Source organism: Coloeus monedula (assembly GCF_965178545.1).
Source record: "Coloeus monedula genome assembly, chromosome: 35".
In the NCBI taxonomy this organism is placed as follows: Eukaryota; Metazoa; Chordata; class Aves; order Passeriformes; family Corvidae; genus Coloeus; species Coloeus monedula.
Window position 1 is genome coordinate 2848532 of NC_138815.1, and position 27712 is coordinate 2876243.

General features: G+C 50.0%; 1 protein-coding gene across 2 annotated transcripts; it reads right to left on the minus strand.

Annotated features, from left to right (window-relative positions):
- TOMM40 (translocase of outer mitochondrial membrane 40) lies at positions 1–26613 on the minus strand. Of its 2 annotated transcripts, XM_082299946.1 has the most exons (11): positions 26594–26613; positions 26108–26334; positions 20811–20878; positions 16686–16778; positions 15696–15797; positions 12519–12624; positions 9243–9365; positions 8605–8681; positions 3188–3290; positions 266–433; positions 1–108 (listed from the first exon to the last, which is right to left on the minus strand). In XM_082299946.1, the coding sequence occupies exons 2-10, from the start codon at positions 26319–26321 to the stop codon at positions 294–296; spliced, it is 1026 nt and encodes a 341-aa protein (XP_082156072.1). In that variant the 5' UTR covers positions 26322–26334; positions 26594–26613; the 3' UTR covers positions 1–108; positions 266–293. The 2 variants fall into 2 exon arrangements, with proteins under 2 accessions (XP_082156072.1, XP_082156071.1); XM_082299945.1 differs by lacking the exon at positions 1–108 and having other exon boundaries at positions 154–433.
- Between the last annotated feature and the right edge of the window lie 1099 nt (positions 26614–27712).

Sequence of the window (27712 nt, forward strand, 5' to 3'; positions counted from 1 at the left end):
GATGAGGATGATGAGGATGAGGATGATGATAACAATGAGGATAACGATAACGATGATGATAACGATGAGGATGATGATGAAGGTCAGGATGATAACGATGATGATAACGATGATGAGGATGAGGAGGGGCTCAGCCGATGGTGAGGCCGAAGCCGCAGTGGAACTTGTCCTTGCGGTGGTTCAGGATGAGGATGATGACGATGATGATAACAATGACGATAACGATGATGATAACGATGATAACGATGATGATAAGGATGATGAGGATGAGGATGATGAGGATGAGGAGGGGCTCAGCCGATGGTGAGGCCGAAGCCGCAGTGGAACTTGTCCTTGCGGTGGTTCAGGAAGGCCCCCAGCGCCAGCGTGAGGGGGAGGGGCGGCAGCTTCTTCTCCAGCACCGCCCCCACCTGCCACGAGCTGTCCAGGGAGCCTGGGGGGGGGAGGGGCAACCTGAGACCCCTCCCCCAACCTGAGACCCCTCCCCCACCCTGAGATCCCCTCCCCCACCTTAAGATCCCCTCCCCCACCTTGAGATCCCCTCCCCCACCTTGAGACCCCTCCCCCACCCTGGGATCCCCTCCCCCACCCTGAGACCCCCTCCCCCACCCCTGAGATCCCCTCCCCCACCCCTGAACCCCTCCCCCACCTTGGGACCCCTCCCCCACCCCTGAACCCCTCCCCCACCTTGGGACCCCTCCCCCACCTTGAGACCCCTCCCCCACCCTGGGACCCCCTCCCCCACCTTGAGATCCCCTCCCCCACCCTGAGACCCCTCCCCCACCCTGAGATCCCCTCCCCCACCCCTGAACCCCTCCCCCACCTTGGGACCCCTCCCCCACCCTGAGATCCCCTCCCCCACCCTGAGATCCCCTCCCCCATTTTTTGGGATTCCCCCCAGTTTTTGGGGACCCCTCCCCCATTTTTCGGGACCTTTTTGGGCTCCCCTCCCCCATTTTGGGGTCCCCCCCTCCCCCATTTTTCCCCCCATTTTTGGGGCTCCCCTCCCCCATTTTTGGGGACTTTTTTGGGTCCCCCCCTCCCCCATTTTTGGGTCCCCCCCTCCCCCATTTTTTCCCCATTTTTGGGGCTCCCCTCCCCCATTTTTGGGTCCCCCTCCCCCATTTCCCCCCCATTTTTGGGTCCCCCTCTCCCCCATTTTTTCCTCGTTTTTGGGTCCCCCCCTCCCCCATTTCCCCCCAGTTTTTGGGGCTCCCCTCCCCCATTTTTGGGTCCCCCCCTCCCCCATTTTTCCCCCCATTTTCGGGGCTCCCCTCCCCCATTTTTGGGGCTCCCTCTCCCCCATTTTCCCCCCCATTTTTGGGGCTCCCCTCCCCCATTTTTTGGGCTCCCCTCCCCCATTTTGGGTCCCTCTCCCCCCCATTTTTGGGTCCCCCTCTCCCCCATTTTTGGGTCCCTCTCTCCCCCATTTTTGGGTCCCTCTCTCTCCCATTTTCCCCCCAATTTTCGGGGTTCCCCTCCCCCATTTCCCCCCATTTTTTGGGTCCCCCCCTCCCCCATTTTTGGGTCTCCCTCTCCCCCATTTTTTCCCCATTTTTGGGTCCCCCCCTCCCCCATTTTCGGGGTTCCCCTCCCCCATTTCCCCCCATTTTTTGGGCTCCCCTCCCCCATTTTTGGGTCCCCCTCTCCCCCATTTTTTCCCCATTTTTGGGTCCCCCTCTCCCCCATTTTTGGGTCCCTCTCTCTCCCATTTTCCCCCCAATTTTCGGGGTTCCCCTCCCCCATTTCCCCCCATTTTTTGGGGCTCCCCTCCCCCATTTTTGGGTCCCCCCCTCCCCCATTTTTGGGTCCCCCTCTCCCCCATTTTTGGGGCTCCCCTCCCCTATTTTTGGGTCCCACTCTCCCCCATTTTTCCCCCCATTTTTGGGTCCCCCCCTCCCCCATTTTTGGGTCCCCCTCTCCCCCATTTTTTCCTCGTTTTTGGGTCCCCCCCTCACCCATTTTTCCCCCCATTTTTGGGTCCCCCCTCCCCCATTTTTTCCCCCCATTTTTGGGGCTCCCCTCCCCCATTTTTGGGTCCCTCTCTCTCCCATTTTCCCCCCATTTTCGGGGCTCCCCTCCCCCATTTCCCCCCATTTTTGGGGCTCCCCTCCCCCATTTTTGGGTTCCCCTCTCCCCCATTTTTGGGGCTCCCCTCCCCTATTTTTGGGTCCCCCTCTCCCCCATTTTTTCCCCATTTTTGGGTCCCCCCCTCCCCCATTTTTGGGTCCCACTCTCCCCCATTTTTCCCCCCATTTTCGGGGCTCCCCTCCCCCATTTTTGGGTCCCCCTCTCCCCCATTTTTTCCCCATTTTTGGGTCCCCCCCTCCCCCATTTTTGGGTCCCCCCCTCACCCATTTTTCCCCCCATTTTCGGGGCTCCCCTCCCCCATTTTGGGTCCCCCTCTCCCCCATTTTTCCCCCCATTTTTGGGGCTCCCCTCCCCCATTTTTGGGGCTCCCCTCCCCCATTTTGGGTCCCCCTCTCCCCCATTTTTGGGTCCCTCTCTCTCCCATTTTCCCCCCAATTTTCGGGGTTCCCCTCCCCCATTTCCCCCCCATTTTCGGGGCTCCCCTCCCCCATTTTTGGGGCTCCCCTCCCCCATTTTTGGGTCTCCCTCTCCCCCATTTTTTCCCCATTTTTGGGTCCCCCCCTCCCCCATTTTCGGGGTTCCCCTCCCCCATTTCCCCCCATTTTTTGGGCTCCCCTCCCCCATTTTTGGGTCTCCCTCTCCCCCATTTTTTCCCCCATTTTTGGGTCCCTCTCTCTCCCATTTTCCCCCCAATTTTCGGGGTTCCCCTCCCCCATTTCCCCCCATTTTTTGGGGCTCCCCTCCCCCATTTTTGGGTCCCCCCCTCCCCCATTTTTGGGTCCCCCTCTCCCCCATTTTTGGGGCTCCCCTCCCCTATTTTTGGGTCCCCCCCTCCCCCATTTTTCCCCCCAGTTTTTGGGGCTCCCCTCCCCCATTTTGGGTCCCCCTCTCCCCCATTTTTTCCCCATTTTTGGGTCCCCCCCTCCCCCATTTTTGGGTCCCACTCTCCCCCATTTTTCCCCCCATTTTCGGGGCTCCCCTCCCCCATTTTTGGGTCCCTCTCTCTCCCATTTTCCCCCCACTTTTCGGGATTCCCCTCCCCCATTTCCCCCCATTTTTTGGGGCTCCCCTCCCCCGTTTCCCCCCCGCCGCTCACCCCGGAACAGGAGGTTCCCGCGGGGCAGCTCCAGCTGGTAGCCAAAGGCCACGCTCGAGTCCTGCAGCCGCGTGCTGGCCTCGAACTCCACCCCCACCTGCAGCTGGGGGCACCCACGGGGTCGCACCCACGCGGGACCCCCCCCCAACCCCGCCCCACCCCCACTTCGGGCCCTTTGTCCCAATTTTGGGGCTTTCCCCCCCATTTTTTACCGATTTCCCCCCATTTTTTACCGATTTCCCCCCATTTTTTAGCGATTTTTCCCAAATTTTCTGGTGATTTCCCCCCATTTTTTAGCGATTTCCCCCCATTTTTAGCAATTTTCCCCCCATTTTTTACTGATTTCCCCCATTTTTCACCGATTTCCCCCCATTTTTTCCCCCATTTTTTACTGATTTCCCCCATTTTTCACCGATTTCCCCCCATTTTTACCGTTTTTTCCCCATTTTTTAGCGATTTCCTCCATTTTTTACCAATTTCCCCCCATTTTTACCAATTTCCCCCCATTTTTAGTGATATTCCCCATTTTTACTGGTTTTTACCAGTTTTTTACCAATTTTCCCCATTTTTTAGCGATTTTTCCCCAATTTTTAGCTATTTCCCCCCATTTTTTAGCGATTTTTCCCCATTTTTTACCGATTTTTCCCAAATTTTTTGGTGACTTTCCCCCATTTTTTACTGATTTTCCCCCATTTTTACCGATTCCCCCCCATTTTTTAGTGATTTATCCCCTTTTCAGTGATTTTTCCCAATTTTTTAGCAATTTTCACCATTTTTTAGTGATTTTTCCCCATTTTTCCCAATTTCCCCCATTTTTACCAATTTTTCCCCATTTTTTACTGATTTTTCACCATTTTTACCGATTTCCCCCCATTTTTTAGCGATTTATCCCCTTTTCAGCAATTTCCCCAATTTTTTAGCAATTTTCCCCATTTTTTAGTGATTTTTTCCCCATTTTTCCCCAATTTTTCCCCCATTTTTTAACATTTTTTCCATTTTTTACTGGTTTTCCCCATTTTTTACCGATTTCCCCCCATTTTTTAGTGATTTTTCCCCATCTTTTAGTGATTTTTGCCCATTTTTTACCATTTCCCCCCATTTTTAAACAATTTCCCCCCAATTTTAGGATTCCCCCCCCATTTTTAACCAATTTCCCCCCTTTTTTACCATTTCCCCCCCATTTTTTAGCGATTTCCCCCATTTTTTACCAATTTCCCCCCGTTTTTACCAATTTCCCCCCATTTTTAGTGATATTCCCCATTTTTTACCAGTTTTTACCAGTTTTTTACTGATTTCCCCCATTTTTTACCAATTTCCCCCATTTTTAGCGGTTTTTCCCCATTTTTTAGTGATTTTCCCCCATTTTTTAGCGATTTTCCCCCATTTTTTAGTGATTTTTCCCCATTTTTACCGATTCCCCCCCATTTTTTAGTGATTTATCCCCTTTTCAGTGATATTTCCCAATTTTTTAGCAATTTTCGCCATTTTTTAGTGATTTTTCCCCATTTCCCCCATTTTTCAGCAATTTTTCCCCATTTTTTACTGATTTCCCCCATTTTTCACCGATTTCCCCCCATTTTTTCCCCCATTTTTTAGCGATTTCCCCCATTTTTTACCAATTTCCCCCCGTTTTTACCAATTTCCCCCCATTTTTAGTGATATTCCCCATTTTTTACTGGTTTTTACCCGTTTTTTACTGATTTCCCCCATTTTTACCAATTTCCCCCATTTTTAGCGATTTTCCCCCATTTTTTACCAATTTCCCCCATTTTTTAGCGGTTTTTCCCCATTTTTTAGCGATTTTTCCCCATTTTTTAGTGATTTTCCCCCATTTTTACTGATTTCCCCCCATTTTTTAGTGATTTATCCCCTTTTCAGTGATTTTTCCCAATTTTTTAGTAATTTTCCCCATTTTTTTAGTGATTTTCCCCATTTTTTCCCAATTTCCCCCATTTTTACCAGTTTTTCCCCATTTTTTACTGATTTTTCCCCATTTTTACCGATTTCCCCCATTCTTTAGCGATTTATCCCCTTTTCAGCGATTTCCCCCAATTTTTTAGCGATTTTTCCCCATTTTTTAGTGATTTTTCCCCATTTTTCCCAATTTCCCCCATTTTTAGCAAATTTTCCCCATTTTTTACCGATTTTTCCCCATTTTTACCGATTTCCCCCCATTTTTTAGCGATTTATCCCCTTTTCAGTGACTTTTCCCAATTTTTCAGCAATTTTCCCCATTTTTTACTGATTTTTCCCCATTTTTTAGCAATTTCCCCCCATTTTTTAGCATTTTTCCCCATTTTTACCAATTTCCCCACATCTTTAGGCTTCCCCCTCATTTTTTACCGATTTCCTCCCATTTTTTCTCAATTTCCCCCATTTTTAGCAACTTGCCCCCTTTTTTACCATTTCCCCCCCATTTTTTACCAATTTTCACCCATTTTTACTGACTTCCCCCCAATTTTACCGATTTCCCCACATTTTTTCCCGATTTCCCCCATTTTTAGCAATTTTTCCATTTTTTACCATTTCCCCCCATTTTTATTGATTTTCCCCCCATTTTTTACCAATTTCCCCCCATTTTTAACTGATTTTCCCCATTTTTTACCGATTCCCCCCCATTTTTACCAATTTCCCCCCATTTTTTAGCAATTTTCCTTATTTTTTACCAATTCCCCCCATTTTTACCAATTCCCCCATTTTTAGTGATTTTTTTCCCCATTTTAAACAATTTCCTCCCATTTTTAACAATTTCCCCCCATTTTTAGCGATTTTTGCCCATTTTTTACCAATTTTCCCCATTTTTAAACAATTTCCCCCCATTTTTTACCAATTTCCCCCCAATTTTTGGGGTGTTTTTTGGTGTTTTTGGGATGTTTTCAGGTGGTTTTTGGGGTGGTTTTGGGTATTTTGGGGTGGTTTGGGATATTTTGGGTCGTTTTGGGTGTTTTGGGGTCATTTTTGGGATGTTTTTGGGTAGTTTTAGGGCGGTTTTGGGGGTAGTTTTTGGGTTATTTTGGGTGGTTTTGGGGTAGTTTTTGGGGTAATTTTGGGGTAGTTTTGGGGTGGTTTTTGGGGTAATTTCGGGGTAGTTTTGGGGTGGTTTTTGGGGTGGTTTTCAGGTGTTTTGGGGCAGTTTTGGATGTTTTGGGGCGGTTTTGGGGTGTTTTGGGAGGTTTTAGGGGTGGTTTTTGGGGTGGTTTTTGGGGGTCCTGAGAGCATTTTTTGGGGTAGTTTTTGGGGTGGTTTTTGGGGTGGTTTTGGGATGTTTTGGGTGTTTTTGGGGTGGTTTTGGGGTGGTTTTTGGGGATATTTTGGGTGGTTTTGGGGTAGTTTTTGGGGATATTTTGGGTGGTTTTGGGGTAGTTTTTGGGGTGCTTTGGGGTGGTTTTTGGGGTGGTTTTTGGGGCAGTTTTTGGGGTAGTTTTGGGGTGGTTTTTGGGGTAGTTTTTGGGGATATTTTGGGTGGTTTTGGGGTGCTTTGGGGTGGTTTTTGGGGTCGTTTTTGGGGGTCCTGACAGTATTTTTTGGGGTGTTTTTAGGGTGGTTTTGGGGTGGTTTTTGGGGATATTTTGGGTGGTTTTTGGGGTAGTTTTTGGGGTGGTTTTTGGGGATATTTTGGGTGGTTTTGGGGTAGTTTTTGGGAGTAGTTTTTGGGGATATTTTGGGTGGTTTTTGGGGGTCCTGAGAGTATTTTTTGGAGTGGTTTTGGGGTGGTTTTTGGGGTGTTTTTGGGGTAGTTTTGGGGTGTTTTTGGGGTAGTTTTGGGGTGGTTTTTGGGATAGTTTTTGGGTGGTTTTGGGGTAGTTTTTAGAGTGTTTTGGGGTGGTTTTTGGGGCAGTTTTTGGGATATTTTGGGGTAGTTTTGGGTAGTTTTTGGGGTAGTTTTGGGGTGGTTTTTGGGGTAGTTTTTGGGGGTCCTGAGAGCATTTTTTGGGGTGGTTTTTGGGGTAGTTTTGGGGTGGTTTTTGGGGTAGTTTTTGGGGTAGTTTTTGGGGTGGTTTTGGGGCAGTTTTTGGGGTAGTTTTTGGGGTAGTTTTGGGGTGGTTTTTGGGGTAGTTTTTGGGGTAGTTTTGGGGTGGTTTTTGGGGTAGTTTTGGGGTGGTTTTTGGGGTAGTTTTTGGGGATATTTTGGGTGGTTTTTGGGTGATTTTTGGGGTAGTTTTTAGAGTGTTTTGGGGTGGTTTTTGGGGCAGTTTTTGGGGTAGTTTTGGGGTGGTTTTTGGGGTAGTTTTTGGGGATATTTTGGGTGGTTTTGGGGTGCTTTGGGGTGGTTTTTGGGGTCGTTTTTGGGGGTCCTGACAGTATTTTTTGGGGTGTTTTTAGGGTGGTTTTGGGGTGGTTTTTGGGGATATTTTGGGTGGTTTTTGGGGTAGTTTTTGGGGTGGTTTTGGGATATTTTGGGTGGTTTCGGGGTAGTTTTTGGGGGTAGTTTTTGGGGATATTTTGGGTGGTTTTGGGGGTCCTGAGGGTATTTTTTGGGGTGGTTTTGGGGTGGTTTTGGGGTAGTTTTGGGGTGTTTTTGGGGTAGTTTTGGGGTGGTTTTTGGGATAGTTTTTGGGTGGTTTTGGGGTAGTTTTTAGAGTGTTTTGGGGTGGTTTTTGGGGCAGTTTTTGGGATATTTTGGGGTAGTTTTGGGTAGTTTTTGGGGTAGTTTTGGGGTGGTTTTTGGGGTAGTTTTTGGGGGTCCTGAGAGCATTTTTTGGGGTGGTTTTTGGGGTAGTTTTGGGGTGGTTTTTGGGGTAGTTTTTGGGGTAGTTTTTGGGGTGGTTTTGGGGTGGTTTTTGGGGTAGTTTTTGGGGTAGTTTTGGGGTGGTTTTTGGGGTAGTTTTTGGGGTAGTTTTGGGGTAGTTTTGGGGTGGTTTTTGGGGTAGTTTTTGGGGTAGTTTTGGGGTGGTTTTTGGGGTAGTTTTTGGGGTAGTTTTGGGGTGGTTTTTGGGGTAGTTTTGGGGTGGTTTTTGGGGTAGTTTTTGGGGATATTTTGGGTGGTTTTTGGGTGATTTTTGGGGTAGTTTTTAGAGTGTTTTGGGGTGGTTTTTGGGGCAGTTTTTGGGGTAGTTTTGGGGTGGTTTTGGGGTAGTTTTTGGGGTGGTTTTTGGGGTAGTTTTGGGGTGGTTTTGGGATGTTTTGGGTGTTTTTGGGGTGTTTTTGGGGTGGTTTTTGGGGATATTTTGGGTGGTTTTTGGGTGATTTTTGGGGTAGTTTTGGGGTGGTTTTTGGGGTGGTTTTTGGGGCAGTTTTTGGGGTAGTTTTGGGGTGGTTTTTGGGGTAGTTTTTGGGGTAGTTTTTGGGGTGGTTTTGGGGTGGTTTTTGGGGTAGTTTTGGGGTGGTTTTTGGGGTAGTTTTTGGGGATATTTTGGGTGGTTTTTGGGGGTCCTGAGGGTATTTTTTGGGGTGGTTTTGGGGTGGTTTTGGGGTACCTGCTCGCTGGCCCGGTGGTAGTAGGTGACGTGAGCCCCGGCCTGTCCCAAAGTCACCGTCCCGATCCACGACGGAGCTGCAGCGGGAATTTGGGGGCATTTTGGGGCATTTTGGGGCATTTTGGGGGATTTGAGGGGATTTTGGGGTCACCTGGGCAGAAGATTTTGGGGGAATTCGGGGGCATTTTGGGCTCACCTGAGCTTGGGGTCACCTGCACGGGGGATTTGGGGCTCACCTGGGGAGAGGATTTGGGGTCCCCGGGGGGATTTTGGGGTCTCCAGGGTGATTTTTGGGGTCTCCAGGGTGATTTTTGGGATCCCCAGAGTGGTTTTTAGGGTCCCCGTGCACGATTTTGGGGTCCCCAGGGTGGTTTTTGGGGTCCCCGTGCAGGATTTTGGGTTCCCAGGGTGGTTTTTGGGGTCTCCAGGGGGGTTTTTAGGGTCCCTGAGCACGATTTTGGGGTCCCTGGGGGGGTTTTTGGGGTCCCTGAGCACATTTTTGGGGTCCCCGGGGTGCTTTTTGGGGTCCCCAGGGTGGTTTTTGGGGTCCCTGAGCACATTTTTGGGGTCCCCGGGGGGGTTTTTGGGGTCCCTGAGCACGATTTTGGGGTCCCCGGGGTGTTTTTGGGGTCCCTGACCTGTGTAGCGGCCGGCCAGCGACAGCACGGCCCCTTCCTCGCCCGGGCGCCGGTGATAAACGAGCTCCCCCCCCAGGGCCAGGCTGGGCGTGACGCTCTGCAGGTAATGAGCCACCAGGATCCCTGGAAATGGGGAAAAATCCGGGAATTTTGGGAAAATTCGGGGATTTGGGAAGGTCCCAGAACCACCCAAACCTTCCCATGGCCATCAGGATCCCTGGAAATGGGGAAAAATTGGGAATTTTGGGAAAATTCGGGGATTTGGGAAGGTCCCAGAGCCCCCCATGGCCATCAGGATCCCTGGAAATGGGGAAAAATCCGGGAATTTTGGGAAAATTCGGGGATTTGGGAAGGTCCCAGAACCACCCAAACCTTCCCATGGCCATCAGGATCCCTGGAAATGGGGAAAAATTGGGAATTTTGGGAAAATTCGGGGATTTGGAAGGGTCCCAGCGTCCCCCTGGGTCACCAGGATCCCTGGAAATGGGGAAAAATTGGGAATTTTGGGAAAATTCGGGGATTTGGGAGGGTCCCAGAGCACCCCTGGGTCACCAGGATCCCTGAAAAGGGAAAAATTAGGAAAAATCGGGAAAATTTGGGAAAATTTGGGGATTTGGGAGGGTCCCAGAGCACCCCATGGCCATCAGGATCCCTGAAAATGGGGAAAAATCCGGGAATTTTGGGAAAATTCGGGGATTTGGGAAGGTCCCAGAGCACCCCTGGGTCACCAGGATCCCTGAAAAGGGAAAATTTGGGAAAAATTAGGAAAAATCGGGAAAATTTGGGAAAATTTGGGGATTTGGGAAGGTCCCAGAGCCCCCATGGCCATCAGGATCCCTGGAAATGGGGAAAAATTGGGAGTTTTGGGAAAATTCGGGGATTTGGGAAGGTCCCAGAGCACCCCTGGGTCACCAGGATCCCTGAAAAAGGAAAATTTGGGAAAAATTAGGAAAAATCGGGAAAATTTGGGAAAATTCGGGGATTTGGGAGGGTCCCAGAGCACCCCTGGGCCACCAGGATCCCTGGAAATGGGGAAAAATCCGGGAATTTTGGGAAAATTCGGGGATTTGGGAAGGTCCCAGAATCACCCAAACCTTCCCATGGCCATCAGGATCCCTGGAAATGGGGAAAAATTGGGAGTTTTGGGAAAATTCGGGGATTTGGGAAGGTCCCAGAACCACCCAAACCTTCCCATGGCCATCAGGATCCCTGGAAATGGGGAAAAATCCGGGAATTTTGGGAAAATTTGGGGATTTGGGAAGGTCCCAGAACCACCCAAACCTTCCCATGGCCATCAGGATCCCTGGAAATGGGGAAAAATCCGGGAATTTTGGGAAAATTCGGGGATTTGGGAAGGTCCCAGAACCACCCAAACCTTCCCATGGCCATCAGGATCCCTGGAAATGGGGAAAAATCCGGGAATTTTGGGAAAAATCGGGGATTTGGGAAGGTCCCAGAGCACCCCTGGGCCACCAGGATCCCTGGAAATGGGGAAAAATCCGGGAATTTTGGGAAAATTCGGGGATTTGGGAAGGTCCCAGAACCACCCAAACCTTCCCATGGCCACCAGGATCCCTGGAAATGGGGAAAAATTGGGAATTTTGGGAAAATTTGGGGATTTGGGAAGGTCCCAGAGCCCCCCTGGGTCACCAGGATCCCTGAAAAAGGAAAATTTGGGAAAAATTAGGAAAAATCGGGAAAGTTTGGGAAAATTCGGGGATTTGGGAGGGTCCCAGAGCACCCCTGGGTCACCAGGATCCCTGGAAATGGGGAAAAATCCGGGAATTTTGGGAAAATTCGGGGATTTGGGAAGGTCCCAGAACCACCCAAACCTTCCCGTGGCCATCAGGATCCCTGGAAATGGGGAAAAATTGGGAATTTTGGGAAAATTCGGGGATTTGGGAAGGTCCCAGAGCACCCCTGGGTCACCAGGATCCCTGAAAAAGGAAAATTAGGAAAAAATTAGGAAAAATCGGGAAAGTTTGGGAAAATTCGGGGATTTGGGAGGGTCCCAGCGCCCCCCTGGGCCACCAGGATCCCTGGAAATGGGGAAAAATCCGGGAATTTTGGGAAAATTTGGGGATTTGGGAAGGTCCCAGAGCACCCCCCTGGGTCACCAGGATCCCTGGAAATGGGGAAAAATCCGGGAATTTTGGGAAAATTTGGGGATTTGGGAAGGTCCCAGAGCACCCCTGGGTTACCAGGATCCCTGAAAAGGGAAAACTTGGGAAAAATTAGGAAAAATCGGGAAAATTTGGGAAAATTTGGGGATTTGGGAGGGTCCCAGCGCCCCCCTGGGCCACCAGGATCCCTGGAAATGGGGAAAAATCCGGGAATTTTGGGAAAATTCGGGGATTTGGGAAGGTCCCAGAATCACCCAAACCTTCCCATGGCCATCAGGATCCCTGGAAACGGGGAAAAATTTGAAATTTTGGGAAAACTCAGGGATTTCAGAAGGATTTTGGGGCTCCCAGGATGAATTTTGGGGCTCCCAGGTGAATTTTGGGGCTCCCAAGGGGTTTTTTGGGGTCCCCAGGATGAATTTTGGGGCTCCCAGGTGAATTTTGGGGCTCCCAAGGGGTTTTTTGGGGTCCCCAGGTGAATTTTGGGCTCCCCAGGTGAATTTTGGGGCTCCCAAGGGGTTTTTTGGGGTCCCCAGGTGAATTTTGGGGTCCCCAGGAGGATTTTTTGGCTCCCAGGTGAATTTTGGGGTCCCCAGGTGATTTTTGGGGTCCCCAGGAGGATTTTTGGGGTCCCTCACCCGATCCCAGCAGGATGTTGGGGTTCCCGAGGGGTTTTTTGGGGTCCCCAGGTGATTTTTTGGGGCTCCCAAGGGGTTTTTTGGGCTCCCAAGATGAATTTTGGGCTCCCCAGGTGAATTTTGGGGTCCCCAGGAGGATTTTTGGGGTCCCTCACCCGATCCCAGCAGGATGTCGGGGTTCCCAAGGGGTTTTTTGGGGTCCCCAGGTGATTTTTGGGGCTCCCAAGGGGTTTTTTGGGGTCCCCAGGATGAATTTTGGGGCTCCCAGGTGAATTTTGGGGTCCCCAGGTGAATTTTGGGGCTCCCAAGGGGTTTTTTGGGCTCCCCAGGTGAATTTTGGGGTCCCCAGGGGGATTTTTGGGCTCCCAGGTGAATTTTGGGGCTCCCGAGGGGTTTTTTGGGGTCCCCAGGAGGATTTTTGGGGCTCCCGAGGGGTTTTTTGGGGTCCCCAAGATGAATTTTGGGGTCCCCAGGTGATTTTTGGGGTCCCCAGGAGGATTTTTGGGGTCCCTCACCCGATCCCAGCAGGATGTCGGGGTTCCCGAGCGTCAGCGCTGCCGTGAAGTCGCTGCCCCGGAATTCCCCGTCCAGCTGCCAATTCACGAATTTCGATTGCTGCGTCTGCGGGAGGAGCAAACCCCGAGGTTTTGGGGTAAAATCCTCACATTTTGGGCAAAAATCCTGATTTTGGGGAGGGGAGGGGGGAATACTAATGTTTGGGGGAAAATCTGGGGTTTTTTGGGGGGGGGAAACCAGGAAATTTTGCAGGGAAATGGTGATTTTTGGGGGATGAGGACAGGTTTTGGGGGGAAAAATGCACTCTAAGAATTCTTGGAACATCCCCAAAAAATTCTCAAGAAGTTCATGGAACTCTTTAAAGAATGTCCCCAAAATCTCCTAAAAAATCCCTGAAAAATTCCCAAAAAATCCCTAAAATATTCCTGAAAATCCCCAAAAAAATTCCCTCAAAAATCCCCCCAAAATCCCCAAAAACTTAATGGAAGTCCTTAAAAAATTTCCCAACATTTCCCAAAAAATTTTTTAAAAATTCCCCATAAATCCCAGAAAAAATTCCCCAAAATTTTTTAGAAACGCCCAAAAAAAGCCCAAAAAAATCCCAAAAAATCCCACACCCCCCCCCAGATGTTTTTTAAAAATCCCCAAAAAAACTCCCCCGAAATTTTAAAAAATCCCCAAACCTTTAAAAAATCCTAAAAAACCCCAAAAAACTTTTTAAAAATCCCAAAAAAATCCCCCCAAAAAACCCCAAAAGATCCCAAAAAAACCCTGAGGAATCCCCCAAAAAACCCCAAAAGATCCACAAAAAAATCCCCAAAAACACAAAAAAAATCCCCAAAATATCCAAAAAAATTCCCCGAAGAAAATACCCAACAAATTTTTTAAAAATCAAAAAAAATCCACAAAAAAATCCCCCCCCAATTTTAAAAAACCACAAAAAATTCCCAAAAATTCCAAAAAAATTTCAAAAAATCCCCAAAAAACCCTAAAAAAAACCCCAAAAAGTCGGTAAAAAATCCCAAAAATTTAAAAAACCCCCAAAGAATTCTAAAAAAGTTGCCAAAAAAATCCCAGAAAATACGCCAAAAAACCCCACAAAATTCTTTAAAAATCCTAAAAAACCCCAAAAAAACCCAAAAAACCCCAAAAATCCATTAAAAATCCCCGAAAAATCCGCAAAAATCCCTAACAAAAATCCCAAAAAATCCCCCAAAAATTCTTCAAAAATCCCCAAAGAATTCTAAAAAACTTGCCGAAAAATCCCAAAAAATCCCCAAAAAAACCCCACAAAATTCTTTGAAAATCCTGAAAAACCCAAGAAACCCCAAAAACCCATTAAAAATCCCTGAAAAATCCCCAAAAAACCCTAACAAAAATCCCCAAAAAATCCCCCCAAAATTCTTTACAAAATCCCAAAAAAACCCCCAAAAATCCTTTAAAAAATCCCCCAAAAAACGGTAAAAAATCCTAAAACTCCCCCAAAAAACCCCAATAACTCCCCATGACCCAACCTGCCATGACCAAACGCCCCGAAATTCCCGGATGAGATCCCCACCCGGAATTCCCGGACGAGGCTCCCAAGGAATTCCCAGAGGAGATCCCACCATGGAATTCCCAGACGGAATTCCCGGACGAGACCCCGACGGAATTCCTGGACAAGGCCCCACACGGAATTCCCGGATGAGGCTCCCAAGGAATTCCTGGACAAGTCCCCCCATGGAATTCCCAGACGAGACCCCCACGGAATTCCCGCACGGAATTCCCAGACAAGGCCCCACCACGGAATTCCCAGATGAGGCTCCCAAGAAATTCCCAGACAAGATCCCACACAGAATTCCCAGACAAGATCCCACCCGGAATTCCCGGACAAGACCCCACATGGGATTCCTGGACGAGACCCCCACACGGAATTCCCGGACGAGTCTTCCAAGGAATTCCTGGACAAGACCCCACATGGAATTCCCAGACGAGTCTTCCAAGGAATTCCCGGACAAGACCCCCACGGAATTCCCGCACGGAATTCCCAGACAAGACCCCACCACAGAATTCCCAGATGAGGCTCCCAAGGAATTCCTGGACAAGATCCCACACAGAATTCCCAGACAAGATCCCACCCGGAATTCCCGGACAAGACCCCACCCGGAATTCCTGGATGAGACCCCACACGGAATTCCCGGACGAGTCTTCCAAGGAATTCCCGGACGAAACCCCACATGGAATTCCCAGACGAGACCCCCCATGGAATTCCCAGACAAGATCCCACACAGAATTCCCGGACGAGACCCCACCCGGAGTTCCCAGATGAGGCTCCCAAGGAATTCCTGGACAAGATCCCACACGGAATTCCCGGACAAGTCCCCACATGGAATTCCCGGACAAGACCCCACCCGGAATTCCCGGACGAGGCCCCACACGGGATTCCCAGATGAGGCTCCCAAGGAATTCCTGGACAAGTCCCCCCATGGAATTCCCAGACAAGACCCCACCATGGAATTCCCGGACGAGACCCCCACGGAATTCCCGGACGAGTCTTCCAAGGAATTCCCGGACAAGACCCCCACGGAATTCCCGCACGGAATTCCCAGACAAGACCCCACCACAGAATTCCCAGATGAGGCTCCCAAGGAATTCCTGGACAAGTCCCCCCATGGAATTCCCAGACAAGACCCCACCCGGAATTCCTGGATGAGACCCCACACGGAATTCCCGGACGAGTCTTCCAAGGAATTCCCGGACAAAACCCCACATGGAATTCCCAGACGAGACCCCCCATGGAATTCCCAGACAAGATCCCACACGGAATTCCCGGATGAGACCCCACCCGGAGTTCCCAGATGAGGCTCCCAAGGAATTCCTGGACAAGATCCCACCCGGAATTCCCGGACAAGTCCCCACATGGGATTCCCGGACAAGACCCCACCCGGAATTCCCGGACAAGACCCCACATGGGATTCCCGGACAAGATCCCACCCGGAATTCCCGGACGAGACCCCCGACGGAATTCCCATACGAGGCCCCACACGGGATTCCCAGATGAGGCTCCCAAGGAATTCCTGGACAAGTCCCCCCCCATGGAATACCCAGACAAGACCCCACCATGGAATTCCCGGACGAGACCCCCACACGGAATTCCCGGCTGGAATTCCCGGACGAGCCCCCAAGGGGTGGCGCACCTGGAAGGCGACCTTGGAGCGCAGGCGGGAGCTGAGCTGATGCACGACCTGGGCGTTGAGGCTGCCGCTGTTGTCCATGTCCCCCACCAGCACCGGGAACGCCTGGAACCACCCCAAAATCCCTGGATTTGGGATCCTTCCCTTCCCAAAAAAATCCTCTCCTGATTCCCCCGAAAAATCCCCCAAAGCGCCTCCCATTCCCGCGAAAAATGGCAATTTCTGAAAGGTCCGACTTGTCAAAAATGGCTGAAATTTTGAATCACTCGATGGCCAAAGCAGTGAGAATTCCAAGGGCCAAATGCTCTAAATTCCCAACATCCCAAATTCCCCAAAATTCCCCAAATCCCCCAAATCCCAATTCCCAAAAGTCCCAAAAATCCCGAAAATCTCAGTTCCCAAATTCCCCACAATTCCCCCAAAATCCCAAATGCCCCAAATCGCCCAGTCCCCAAAATACCTCGAATTCCCCAAATCCCAATTCCCCAAAATCCCCAAACTCCCCAAAATTCCCAAAATCCTAAATTCCCAAAATTCCCCAATTCCCTCCATTCCAATTCCCAAAATTCCCCAAAATCCCAAATTCCCCAAATCCCCAAAAAGCCTAAAAATCCCAAATTCCCCAAAATCCCAAATCCCCAAAAATCCCCAATTTCCCCCAATCCCCAAAATCCCAAATCCCCCAAACTTTCCCCAAATCCCCCCAAATCCCAAACCCCTCAAAATCCCCACAATTCCCAAACTCCCCAAAATTTCCCCAAAACCCCCAAAATTCCCAAAAACCCCAAATTCCCCAAAATCCGCAAAATCCCAAACTCCCAAAATTCCCCAATTCCCTCAATTCCAATTCCCAAAATTCAAAAAAACCCCCAAAATCCCAAATCCCCAAAACCCCAATTCCCCCAAAATTCCCAAAAATCCCCCAAAATTCCCCCAAATCCCCCCCGAAATTCCCCAAATTCCCCAAATTCCTGGGATTTGGGGTGGCCTCACCTCGGTGGGGCTCAGGTGCTTCGTTCCCACGTAGGTGGCCCCGAAGTGATAATTGGACTCGCCCAAGGTGCTCAGGGCCACCGTGTGGTTCACCTGGAGGATGGGAAGAGGGTCAAGAACATCCCAAAATTCCCAAAATTCCCCAAAATTCCCAAAAAAATCCATCTTGGAATGAGTAAAGAAACCCCATCCCAAAAAACCCCCCAAAAAATCCCCAAAAATGGCCCAAAAATGGCTCCAAAACGGCTCAAAAGCTCCCAAAAACTCACCTGGAAAAGGGGAAAAGGGTTGGGAGGGACCAAAATTCCCAAAAATCCAAAAAATTCCCAAAATTCCCAAAAAAATCGAGCTGGGAATGGGTAAAGAAACCCCATCCCAAAAAAAGCCCAAAAAGCCCAAAAATGGCCCCAAAACGGCTCAAAAGCTCCCAAAAACTCACCTGGAAAAGGGGAAAAGGGTTGGGAGGGACCAAAATTCCTAAAAATCCAAAAAATTCCCAAAATTCCCAAAAAAATCTGGCTGGGAATGGGTAAAGAAACCCCATCCCAAAAAAAGCCCAAAAAGTCCCAAAAATGGCTCAAAAATGGCTCAAAATTCACAAAAACTCACCTGGAGAACAGGAAAAAGGTCAGGAGGGTCCCAAAATTCCCAAAAATTCCCAAAAAAATCTGGCTGGGAATGGGTAAAGAAACCCCATCCCAAAAAACCCCCCAAAAAATCCCCAAAAATGGCCCAAAAATGGCTCCAAAACGGCTCAAAAGCTCCCAAAAACTCACCTGGAAAAGGGGAAAAGGGTTGGGAGGGACCAAAATTCCCAAAAATCCAAAAAATTCCCCAAATTCCCAAAAAAATCTGGCTGGGAATGGGTAAAGAAACCCCATCCCAAAAAAAGCCCAAAAAGCCCAAAAATGGCGCAAAAATGGCTCAAAATTCCCAAAAACTCACCTGGAGAACAGGAAAAAGGTCAGGAGGGTCCCAAAATTCCCAAAAATTCCCAGAAGTTCCCAAAATTCCCCAAGAAATCTGGCTGGGAATGGGTAAAGAAACCCCATCCCAAAAAACCCCCCAAAAAATCCCCAAAAATGGCCCAAAAATGGCTCCAAAACGGCTCAAAAGCTCCCAAAAACTCACCTGGAAAAGGGGAAAAGGGTTGGGAGGGACCAAAATTCCCAAAAATCCAAAAAATTCCCCAAATTCCCAAAAAAATCGAGCTGGGAATGGGTAAAGAAACCCGATCCCAAAAAATCCCCCAAAAAATCCCCAAAAATGGCTCAAAAATGGGTCAAAAATGGCTCAGAAAGTCCCAAAAACTCACCTGGAGAACAGGAAAAAGGTCAAGAGTCTCCCAAAATTCCCAAAAATTCCCAGAAGTTCCCAAAATTCCCAAAAAAATCTGGCTGGGAATGGGTAAAGAAACCCCATCCCAAAAAAAAAAACCAAAAAAGCCCAAAAATGGCCCAAAAATGGCTCCAAAATGGCTCAAAAGCTCCCAAAAACTCACCTGGAAAAGGGGAAAAGGGTTGGGAGGGACCCAAAATTCCCAAAAATCCAAAAAATTCCCCAAATTCCCAAAAAAATCGAGCTGGGAATGGGCAAAGAAACCCCATCCCAAAAAAAGCCCAAAAAGTCCCAAAAATGGCTCAAAAATGGCTCAAAATTCCCAAAAACTCACCTGGAGAACAGGAAAAAGGTCAGGAGGGTCCCAAAATTCCCAAAAATTCCCAAAATTCCCAAAAAAATCTGGCTGGGAATGGGTAAAGAAACCCCATCCCAAAAAAAACCCCAAAAAAGTCCCAAAATGGCCCAAAAACGGGTCAAAAATGGCTCAAAAGCTCCCAAAAACTCACCTGGAAAAGGGGAAAAGGGTCGGGAGGGACCAAAATTCCCAAAAATCCAAAAAATTCCCCAAATTCCCCAAAAAATCTGGCTGGGAATGGGTAAAGAAACCCCATCCCAAAAAAAGCCCAAAAAGTCCCAAAAATGGCTCAAAAATGGCTCGAAATTCCCAAAAACTCACCTGGAGAACAGGAAAAAGGTCAGGAGGGTCCCAAAATTCCCAAAAATTCCCAGAAGTTCCCAAAATTCCCCAAAAATTCTGGCTGGGAATGGGTAAAGAAATCCCATCCCCAAAAAAAAAAACCAAAAAAGCCCAAAAATGGCCCAAAAATGGCTCAAAAGCTCCCAAAAACTCACCTGGAAAAGGGGAAAAGGGTTGGGAGGGTCCCAAAATTCCCAAAAATTCCCAAAATTCCCAAAAATATCCAGGTGGGAATGGATCCTGTCCCCCCCAGAACTCCAAAATTCCCCCCAAATGCCCCAAAATTGCCCAAAATCCCCCAAAATCCCACCTGGAAATGGCTCCTGACCCTCCCAAAATTCCCAAAAACCCCCAAATTTCCCCAAAATCCCCCAAATTCCCCCCAAAATCCACCTGGAAATGGCACATGACCCTCCCAAAATTCCCAAAAACCCCCAAAATTCCCCCAAATCCCCAAAATTTCCCCCAAATCCCACCTGGAAGTGGTTGCTCAGCCCCCCCAGAACCCCAAAATCCCCCCAAAATCGCCCAAAATTGCCCAAAATCCCCCAAATTCCCCCCAAAATCCACCTGGAAATGGCACCTGACCCTCCCAAAATTCCCAAAAACCCCCAAAATTCCCCCAAATTGCCCAAAATCCCCCACATTTCCCCCAAATCCCACCTGGAAGTGGCTGCTCAGCCCCCCCAGAACCCCAAAATCCCCCCAAAATTGCCCAAAATCCCCCAAATTCCCCCCAAAATCCCACCCGGAAATGGCTCCTGACCCTCCCAAAATTCCCAAAAACCCCCCAAATTCCCCAAAATTGCCCAAAATCTCCCACATTTCCCCCAAATCCCACCTGGAAGTGGCTGCTGAGCCCCCCCAGAACCCCAAAAGCCCCCCAAAATTCCCAAAATTGCCCAAAATCCCCCAAATTCCCCCCAAAATCCCACCCAGAAATGACTCCTGACCCTCCCAAAATTCCCAAAATTCCCAAAATTGCCCAAAATCCCCCAAATTCGCCCCAAAACCACACCTGGACATGGCTCCTGCCCCTTCCGAAATTCCCAAAAAACCCCAAATTTCCCCAAAATCCCCCAAATTCCCCCCAAAATCCCACCCAGAAATGGCACATGACCCTCCCAAAATTGCCCAAAATCCCCCACATTTCCCCCAAATCCCACCTGGAAGTGGCTGCTCAGCCCCCCCAGAACCCCAAAATCCCTCCAGAATTCCCAAAAATTGCCCAAAATCCCCCAAATTCCCCCCAAAATCCCACCCAGAAATGGTTCCTGACCCTCCCAAAATTCCCAAAAACCCCCAAAATTCCCCCAAATTGCCCAAAATCCCCAAAATTTCCCCCAAATCCCACCTGGAAGTGGTTGCTCAGCCCCCCCAGAACCCCAAAATCCCCCCAAAATCGCCCAAAATTGCCCAAAATCCCCCAAATTCCCCCCAAAATCCCACCCGGAAATGGCTCCTGACCCTCCCAAAATTCCCAAAAACCCCCAAAATTCCCCCAAATTGCCCAAAATCCCCCACATTTCCCCCAAATCCCACCTGGAAGTGGCTGCTCAGCCCCCCCAGAACCCCAAAATCCCTCCAGAATTCCCAAAAATTGCCCAAAATCCCCCAAATTCCCCCCAAAATCCCACCCGGAAATGGTTCCTGACCCTCCCAAAATTCCCAAAAACCCCCAAAATTCCCCCAAATTGCCCAAAATCCCCAAAATTTCCCCCAAATCCCACCTGGAAGTGGTTGCTCAGCCCCCCCAGAACCCCAAAATCCCTCCAGAATTCCCAAAAATTGCCCAAAATCCCCCAAATTCCCCCCAAAATCCCACCCGGAAATGGTTCCTGACCCTCCCAAAATTCCCAAAAACCCCCAAAATTCCCCCAAATTGCCCAAAATCCCCCAAATTCCCCCCAAAATCCCACCCGGAAATGGCTCCTGACCCTCCCAAAATTCCCAAAAACCCCCAAAATTCCCCCAAATTGCCCAAAATCCCCCAAATTCCCCCCAAAATCCCACCCGGAAATGGTTCCTGACCCTCCCAAAATTCCCAAAATTGCCCAAAATCCCCTGAATTCGCCCCAAAACCGCACCTGGAAGTGGTTGCTGAGCCCTTTGTTCACCGTGAGCTTCACCCCCTCCATCTGCACTGGGAACAGTTCTGGGGCAAAAAAACGGGAATTTGGGAATTCCGGAATTTGGGAATTCCGGGCCGGGGAGGAAACCCCAAATTTGGGGGATTTTGGGGGAATTTGAAGGGGATTTTGGGGCAAAACCCCCAAATTTGGGGGATTTTGGGGGGAATTTGAAGGGAATTTTGGGGCAAAACCCCCAAATTTGGGGGATTTTGGGGGGGATTTGAGGGGGATTTTGGGGCAAAACCCCCAAATTTGGGGGATTTTGGGGGGAATTTGAGGGGGATTTTGGGGCAAAACCCCCAAATTTGGGGGATTTTGGGGGGAATTTGAGGGGGATTTTGGGGCAAAACCCCCAAATTTGGGGGATTTTGGGGGGAATTTGAAGGGGATTTTGGGGCAAAACCCCCAAATTTGGGGGATTTTGGGGGGAATTTGAGGGGGATTTTGGGGCAAAACCCCCAAATTTGGAGGATTTTGGGGGGAATTTGAGGGGGATTTTGGGGCAAAACCCCCAAATTTGGGGGATTTTGGGGGGAATTTGAGGGGGATTTTGGGGCAAAACCCCCACATTTGGGGGATTTTGGGGGGAATTTGAGGGGGATTTTGGGGCAAAACCCCCACATTTGGGGGATTTTGGGGGGAATTTGAGGGGGATTTTGGGGCAAAACCCCCAAATTTGGGGGATTTTGGGGGGAATTTGAGGGGGATTTTGGGGCAAAACCCCCAAATTTGGGGGATTTTGGGGGGAATTTGAGGGGGATTTTGGGGCAAAACCCCCAAATTTGGGGGATTTTGGGGGGAATTTGAGGGGGATTTTGGGGCAAAACCCCCAAATTTGGGGGATTTTGGGGGGAATTTGAGGGGGATTTTGGGGCAAAACCCTCAAATTTGGAGGATTTTGGGGGGAATTTGAGGGGGATTTTGGGGCGAAACCCCCAAATTTGGGGGATTTTGGGGGGAATTTGAAGGGGATTTTGGGGCAAAACCCCCAAATTTGGGGGATTTTGGGGAAAAAAACGCAAATTTGGGGTATTTTGGGGGGATTTGGGGAGAATTTGAGGAATTCGGGAGCATTTTCGGGGAGAAACCCCAAATTTGGGGGATTTTGGGGCAAACCCCCACATTTTGGGGGATTTTGGGGGGAATTTGGGGGAGAAAACCCCAAATTTGGGGGGTTTTGGGGTCGGATTTTGAGGCAAAACCCCCAAATTTGGGGGATTTTGAGAGATTTTGGGGGAGAATTGGGGGAAATTTGGGGTCTTTGGAGGGGATTTTGGGGCAAAACCTGCAAATTTGGGGGATTTTGGGAGGGATTTGGGGGTCCCTGAAGGGATTTTGGGGGAGAAAGCCCCAAATTTGGGGGATTTTGGGGCAAAAATTCACAATTTTGGGGGATTTAGGGGGGAATTTGGGGGGAATTTGGGGGGAATTTGGGGAGAAACCCCAATTTTGGGGGATTTTGGGAGATTTTGAGGGGGGTTTTGGGACAAAACCCCCAAATTTGGGGGATTTTGGGGGAGATTTCGGGGAAATTTGGGGGATTTGGGGGGGTTTTGGGGGAGAAACCCCAAATTTGGGGGGTTTTGGGAGGGAGATTTGGGGGAAATTTGGGGAATTTGGGGGGATTTTGGGGGAGTTTAGGGGGAATTTGGGGGGATTTTGGGGGAGAAACCCCAAATTTGGGGGGTTTTGAGGGGGATTTGGGGATTTGGGGGGGGGGGTTTAGGGGGAAAAACCCCCAAATTTGGGGGATTTTGGGGGATTTTGAGGAGGATTTTGGGACAAAACCCCCAAATTTGGGGGATTTCAGGATCTTTAAGGGGGGTTTTGGGGGAGAAAACCCCAAATTTGGGGGGATTTTGGGGGAAAAAATCCCCAAATTTGGGGGATTTTGGGGGTTCCTGAAGATTTTCGGGGAGAAAACCCCAAATTTGGGGGATTTTGGGGCAAAAATCCCCATTTTTGGGGGATTTTGGAGGGATTTGGGGGAGTTTAGGGGGGATTTGGGGTCTTTGGGGAGGATTTTGGGGGAGAAACCCCAAATTTGGGGGATTTTGGACGGATTTGGGGGAGTTTTGGGGGGATTTGGGGGAGTATTGGGGGGATTTTGGGGGAGAAACCCCAGATTTGGGGGATTTGGGGGTCCCTGAAAGGATTTGGAGCAAAACCCCCAAATTTGGGGGGTTTTGGGGTAATTTTTGGGGGGTTTTGGGTCATTTTTGGCGGTTTTGAGGGGATTTTTGGGGGTCGTTTTTGGGGGGTTTTGGGAGGGGTTTTGGGGTCTTTTTTGGGGGTTTTGGGGTCGTTTTTTGGGGTCATTTTTGGGGGTTTTGGGGTGGTTTTTGGGGATCTTTTTGGGGTCATTTTTGGGCCTCATTTTGAGGATTTTTGGGGTCATTTTTGGGGTTTTTTTTGGGGTCTTTTTGGGGGTCATTTTTGGGCTCATCCTGAGAATTTTTGGGGTCATTTTTGGGGGTTTTTTGGCGGTATTTTTGGGAGATTTTTGGGGTTTTGGGGGATCATTTTTTGGGGTGATTTTTGGGGTCTTTTTGGGAATTTTTGGGGGTCCCGCGGGGGGGAGTTTGGGGTCATTTTTGGGGTTTTTTTGGCTCTTTTCGGGAGTTTTTGGGGATCTTTTTGGGGTCATTTTTGAGCGTCATCTTGAGAATTTTTGAGGTCATTTTTGGGGATTTTTGGGGTCTTTTTGGGAGTTTTTGGGGGTCCCGTGGGGGGAGGTTTTGGGGTCATTTTTGGGCTTTTTGGGGAGTCTTTTTAGGGTCATTTTTGGGGTTTTTTGGGGTCATTTCTGGGGGGTCTTTTTGGAGTCTTTTCAGGAGATTTTGGGGTTTTTTGGGGATCATTTTTTGGGGACATTTTGGGGGTCATTTTTGGGAATTTTTTTGGGGTCTTCTCAAGAGTTTTTGGGGGTCCTGTGGGAGGAGGTTTTGGGATCATTTTGGAGGTTTTTGGGTCATTTTGGGGGGTCTTTTTGGGGTCATTTTTGGGCTCGTCTTGAGGATTTTTGGAGCCATTTTGGGGGGTTTTGGGGGGTATTTTTGGGAGATTTTTGAGGGTTTTGGGGATCATTTTTTGGGGTCATTTTTGGGGGTTTTTGAGGGATCTTTTTGGGGTCATTTTTGAGCGTCATCTTGAGAATTTTTGAGGTCATTTTTGGGGTTTTTTTGGGGTCTTTTTGGGAGTTTTTGGGGGTCCCGTGGGGGGAGGTTTTGGGGTCATTTTTGGGCTTTTTAGGGAGTCTTTTTAGGGTCATTTTTGGGGTTTTTTGGGGTGATTTTTGGGGGGTCTTTTTGGAGTCTTTTCAGGAGATTTTGGGGTTTTTTGGGGATCATTTTTTGGGGACGTTTTGGGGGTCATTTTTGGGAATTTTTTTGGGGTCTTCTCAAGAGTTTTTGGGGGTCCTGTGGGAGGAGGTTTTGGGATCATTTTGGAGGTTTTTGGGTCATTTTGGGGGGTCTTTTTGGGGTCATTTTTGGGCTCGTCTTGAGGATTTTTGGGGCCATTTTGGGGGGTTTTGGGGGGTCTTTTTGGGAGATTTTTGAGGGTTTTGGGGATCATTTTTTGGGGTCATTTTTGGAGGTTTTTGAGGGATCTTTTTGGGGTCATTTTTGGGCGTCATCTTGAGAATTTTTGAGGTCATTTTTGGGGTTTTTTTGGGGTCTTTTTGGGAGTTTTTGGGGGTCCCGTGGGGAGGTTTTGGGGTCATTTTTGGGTGTTTTGGGGGGGGTCTTTTTAGGGTCATTTTTGGGGGATTTTGGGCTCGTCTTGAGGATTTTTGGGGTCATTTTTTTGGTTTTTTGGGGGTCCTGTGGGGGGTTTTTTGGGGTCATTTTTGGGGTTTTTTGGGGGTCATTTTTGGCGTTTTTTGAGGGTCATTCTGGGGTCATTTCTGGGGTTTGTCTGGAAGATTTTTGGGGTCACTTTTGGGAGTTTTTTTGGGCTCTTTTTGGGAATTTTCGGGGGACCCATGGGGGGGGTTTGGAGTCATTTTTGGGGTCCTCACGGGAGTTTTTGGGGGTCCCATGGGGTCATTTTTGGGGTCATTTTTGGGGTGATTTGGGATGGTTTTGGGGGTGAATTTTGGGGTGATTTTGGGGGTCATTTTTGGGGTGATTTTGGGGGGTCTTGGGGGTCATTTTTGGGGTGATTTGGGATGGTTTAGGGGATCATTTTTGGGGTGATTTTGGGGGGTTTTGGGGGTCATTTTTGGGGTGATTTTGGGGGGTTTTGGGGGTCATTTTTGGGGTGATTTGGGATGGTTTTGGGGGTCATTTTTGGGGTGATTTTGGGGGGTTTTGGGGGTCATTTTTGGGGCGATTTGGGATGGTTTTGGGGGTCATTTTTGGGGTGATTTTTGGGGTGATTTGGGATGGTTTTGGGGGTCATTTTTGGGGTGATTTTGGGGGTCATTTTTGGGGTGATTTGGGGGGGTTTTGGGGGTCATTTTTGGGGCGATTTGGGATGGTTTTGGGGGTGATTTTTGGGGGGATTTTGGGGGTGATTTTTGGGGTGATTTGGGATGGTTTTGGGGGTGAATTTTGGGGTGATTTGGGATGGTTTGGGGGATCATTTTTGGGGTGATTTTGGGGGGTTTTGGGGGTCATTTTTGGGGTGATTTTGGGGGGTTTTGGGGGTCATTTTTGGGGTGATTTGGGATGGTTTTGGGGGTCATTTTTGGGGTGATTTTGGGGGTCATTTTTGGGGTGATTTGGGATGGTTTGGGGGATCATTTTTGGGGTGATTTTGGGGGATCATTTTTGGGGTGATTTGGGATGGTTTTGGGGGTCATTTTTGGGGTGATTTTGGGGGGTTTTGGGGGTCATTTTTGGGGTGATTTGGGATGGTTTTGGGGGTCATTTTTGGGGCGATTTGGGATGGTTTTGGGGGTCATTTTTGGGGTGATTTTGGGGGGTTTTGGGGGTCATTTTTGGGGTGATTTGGGATGGTTTTGGGGATCATTTTTGGGGTGATTTTGGGGGTCATTTTTGGGGGTTTTGGGGGTCATTTTTGGGGTGATTTGGGGTGGTTTGGGGGGTCATTTTTGGGGTGATTTTGGGGGTCATTTTTGGGGTGATTTTGGGGGGTTTTGGGGGTCATTTTTGGGGCGATTTGGGATGGTTTAGGGGGTGATTTTTGGGGTGATTTTGGGGGTGATTTTTGGGGTGATTTGGGATGGTGTTGGGGGTGATTTTGGGGGGTTTTGGGGGTCATTTTTCGGGGGGGTGGGGTCTCACCTTTACAGCGCCTGTGACACTCCTCGAAGGCCCCCGGGTTGGGCAGGGGGTCCCCGCCGGGCTCGGGGGGTCGTGGGGGGAGGGGCGCCCCTCCCCCCCCCAAGCCGCTGACGGGGGGGGGACCCCCAAAACCTGGGGGGGGCACCGGGAGCAGCGGGGGGGGGGGCGCGGAAGGGGGGGGCGGGGGTGACCCGGCGGCCCAAACGTTGCCCATGGTGGGGGAGGGGCTGCAAAAAAAAAACAAAAAAACCCCAAGGAGTCAGACCCCAAAATCCCCCCAAATCTCCCCAAAAATCCCCGCAGCGATTCCGCCACCTCGAAGCCCCCGATTTCTCCCCCCCCAAATCTTCCTCCCCGAACGACCCCGCCCGGGCCCCTCCGAGCTCACCCCGGGGTGATCTCGACCTCCCCCCAAAACGCCCCAAAATGCCCCAAAACCGCCCCAAAATCCGCCCCCGCCCCCCCCTCCCCTCACGCCGCACTCACGCGGCCGCGGCCGGAGAGCGCCGAGCCCTGGCCACGCCCCCCCGCGCTCCCATTGGCCGCCGCCTCCCGCCCGCGCGCTGCCATTGGCTGAGCCCACCTTCATCCCGCCCCCTCGCTCTCCCCATTGGCTGCCGCCTCACGGCCTATTTCCCGTCCCGCCTTCCGGGGTCAGGGGCGGGTGAAGCCCCGCCTATTCCCTGACGTTCCGCGGTCGTGATTGGATCATCGGCGCGATGGCGCCGCCCTCCGAGCGCTCCCATTGGCTGAGGCCGCGCGGGGGCCGAGCCACCATAGAGGCGCCAAGGGCGCGCGGGGCGGAGCGGCCGCTCAGGGCGCCGCCATCTTGGGGCGGGCGGAGCTGGAGGACCGTCGCCATGGCAACGGCCGCGGTCGGGGGGGGGCCGCGCGCTTCTATCGCCGCTGTCGCCTCTATCGCGATAGGGGGGGCGCCATTTCCGCCCCTCCCGGACCCCCCGGAACCCCCCCACGTTGGTTGTTTTTTTTTCCCGTCGGGCTTTGCGCTTTTCCCGTTTTATTTCCGTTCCGAACGGTCGGGGGGGGGTGTGACGTCACGCGGCGCGGGTGACGTCATCGCGGCTGGGAGGGGTTTTGGGGGGTTTTTTTTTGGGGGGGGGGTGGGGCTCCCTTAACCCTTCCCGGGTGGAATTTTGGGGGGATTTGGGGGGATTTTGGGGAATTTTGGGACCCTCCGCCCCCTTTTCCCCCTTTCCTGGGGCTTTTCGGAGCCGTTTCCGGGGGTTTTGGGGGGATTTCGGGGGATTTTGGGGTTTCTTGACCCTTTCCAGGTGGATTTTGGGGGGGGTTTTGGGATTTTGGGATTCCTTGACCCTTTCCAGGTGGATTTTGGGGGGATTTTGGGGATCCTTGACCCTTTCCAGGTGGATTTTGGGGAGATTTGGGGGGATTTTGGGGTTCCTTGACCCTTTCCAGGTGGATTTTGGGGGGATTTGGGGGGATTTTGGGATTCCTTGACCCTTTCCAGGTGGATTTGGGGGGGGATTTTTGGGATTTTGGGATTCCTTGACCCTTTCCAGGTGGATTTTGGGGGGATTTTGGGGGGATTTTGGGGTTTCTTGACCCTTTCCAGGTGGATTTTGG

Coding starts and splice junctions, on each gene's coding strand:
- TOMM40 (XM_082299946.1), bottom strand. CDS start 26,321: ATGGGCAACGTTTGGGCCGCCGGGTCACCCCCGCCCCCCCCTTCCGCG. Junction 20,879..26,107: donor GTGTCACAGGCGCTGTAAAG/GTGAGACCCCAC, acceptor TTTTTGCCCCAG/AACTGTTCCCAGTGCAGATG. Junction 8,682..9,242: donor GCTGGCCGGCCGCTACACAG/GTCAGGGACCCC, acceptor TTCCCGCTGCAG/CTCCGTCGTGGATCGGGACG.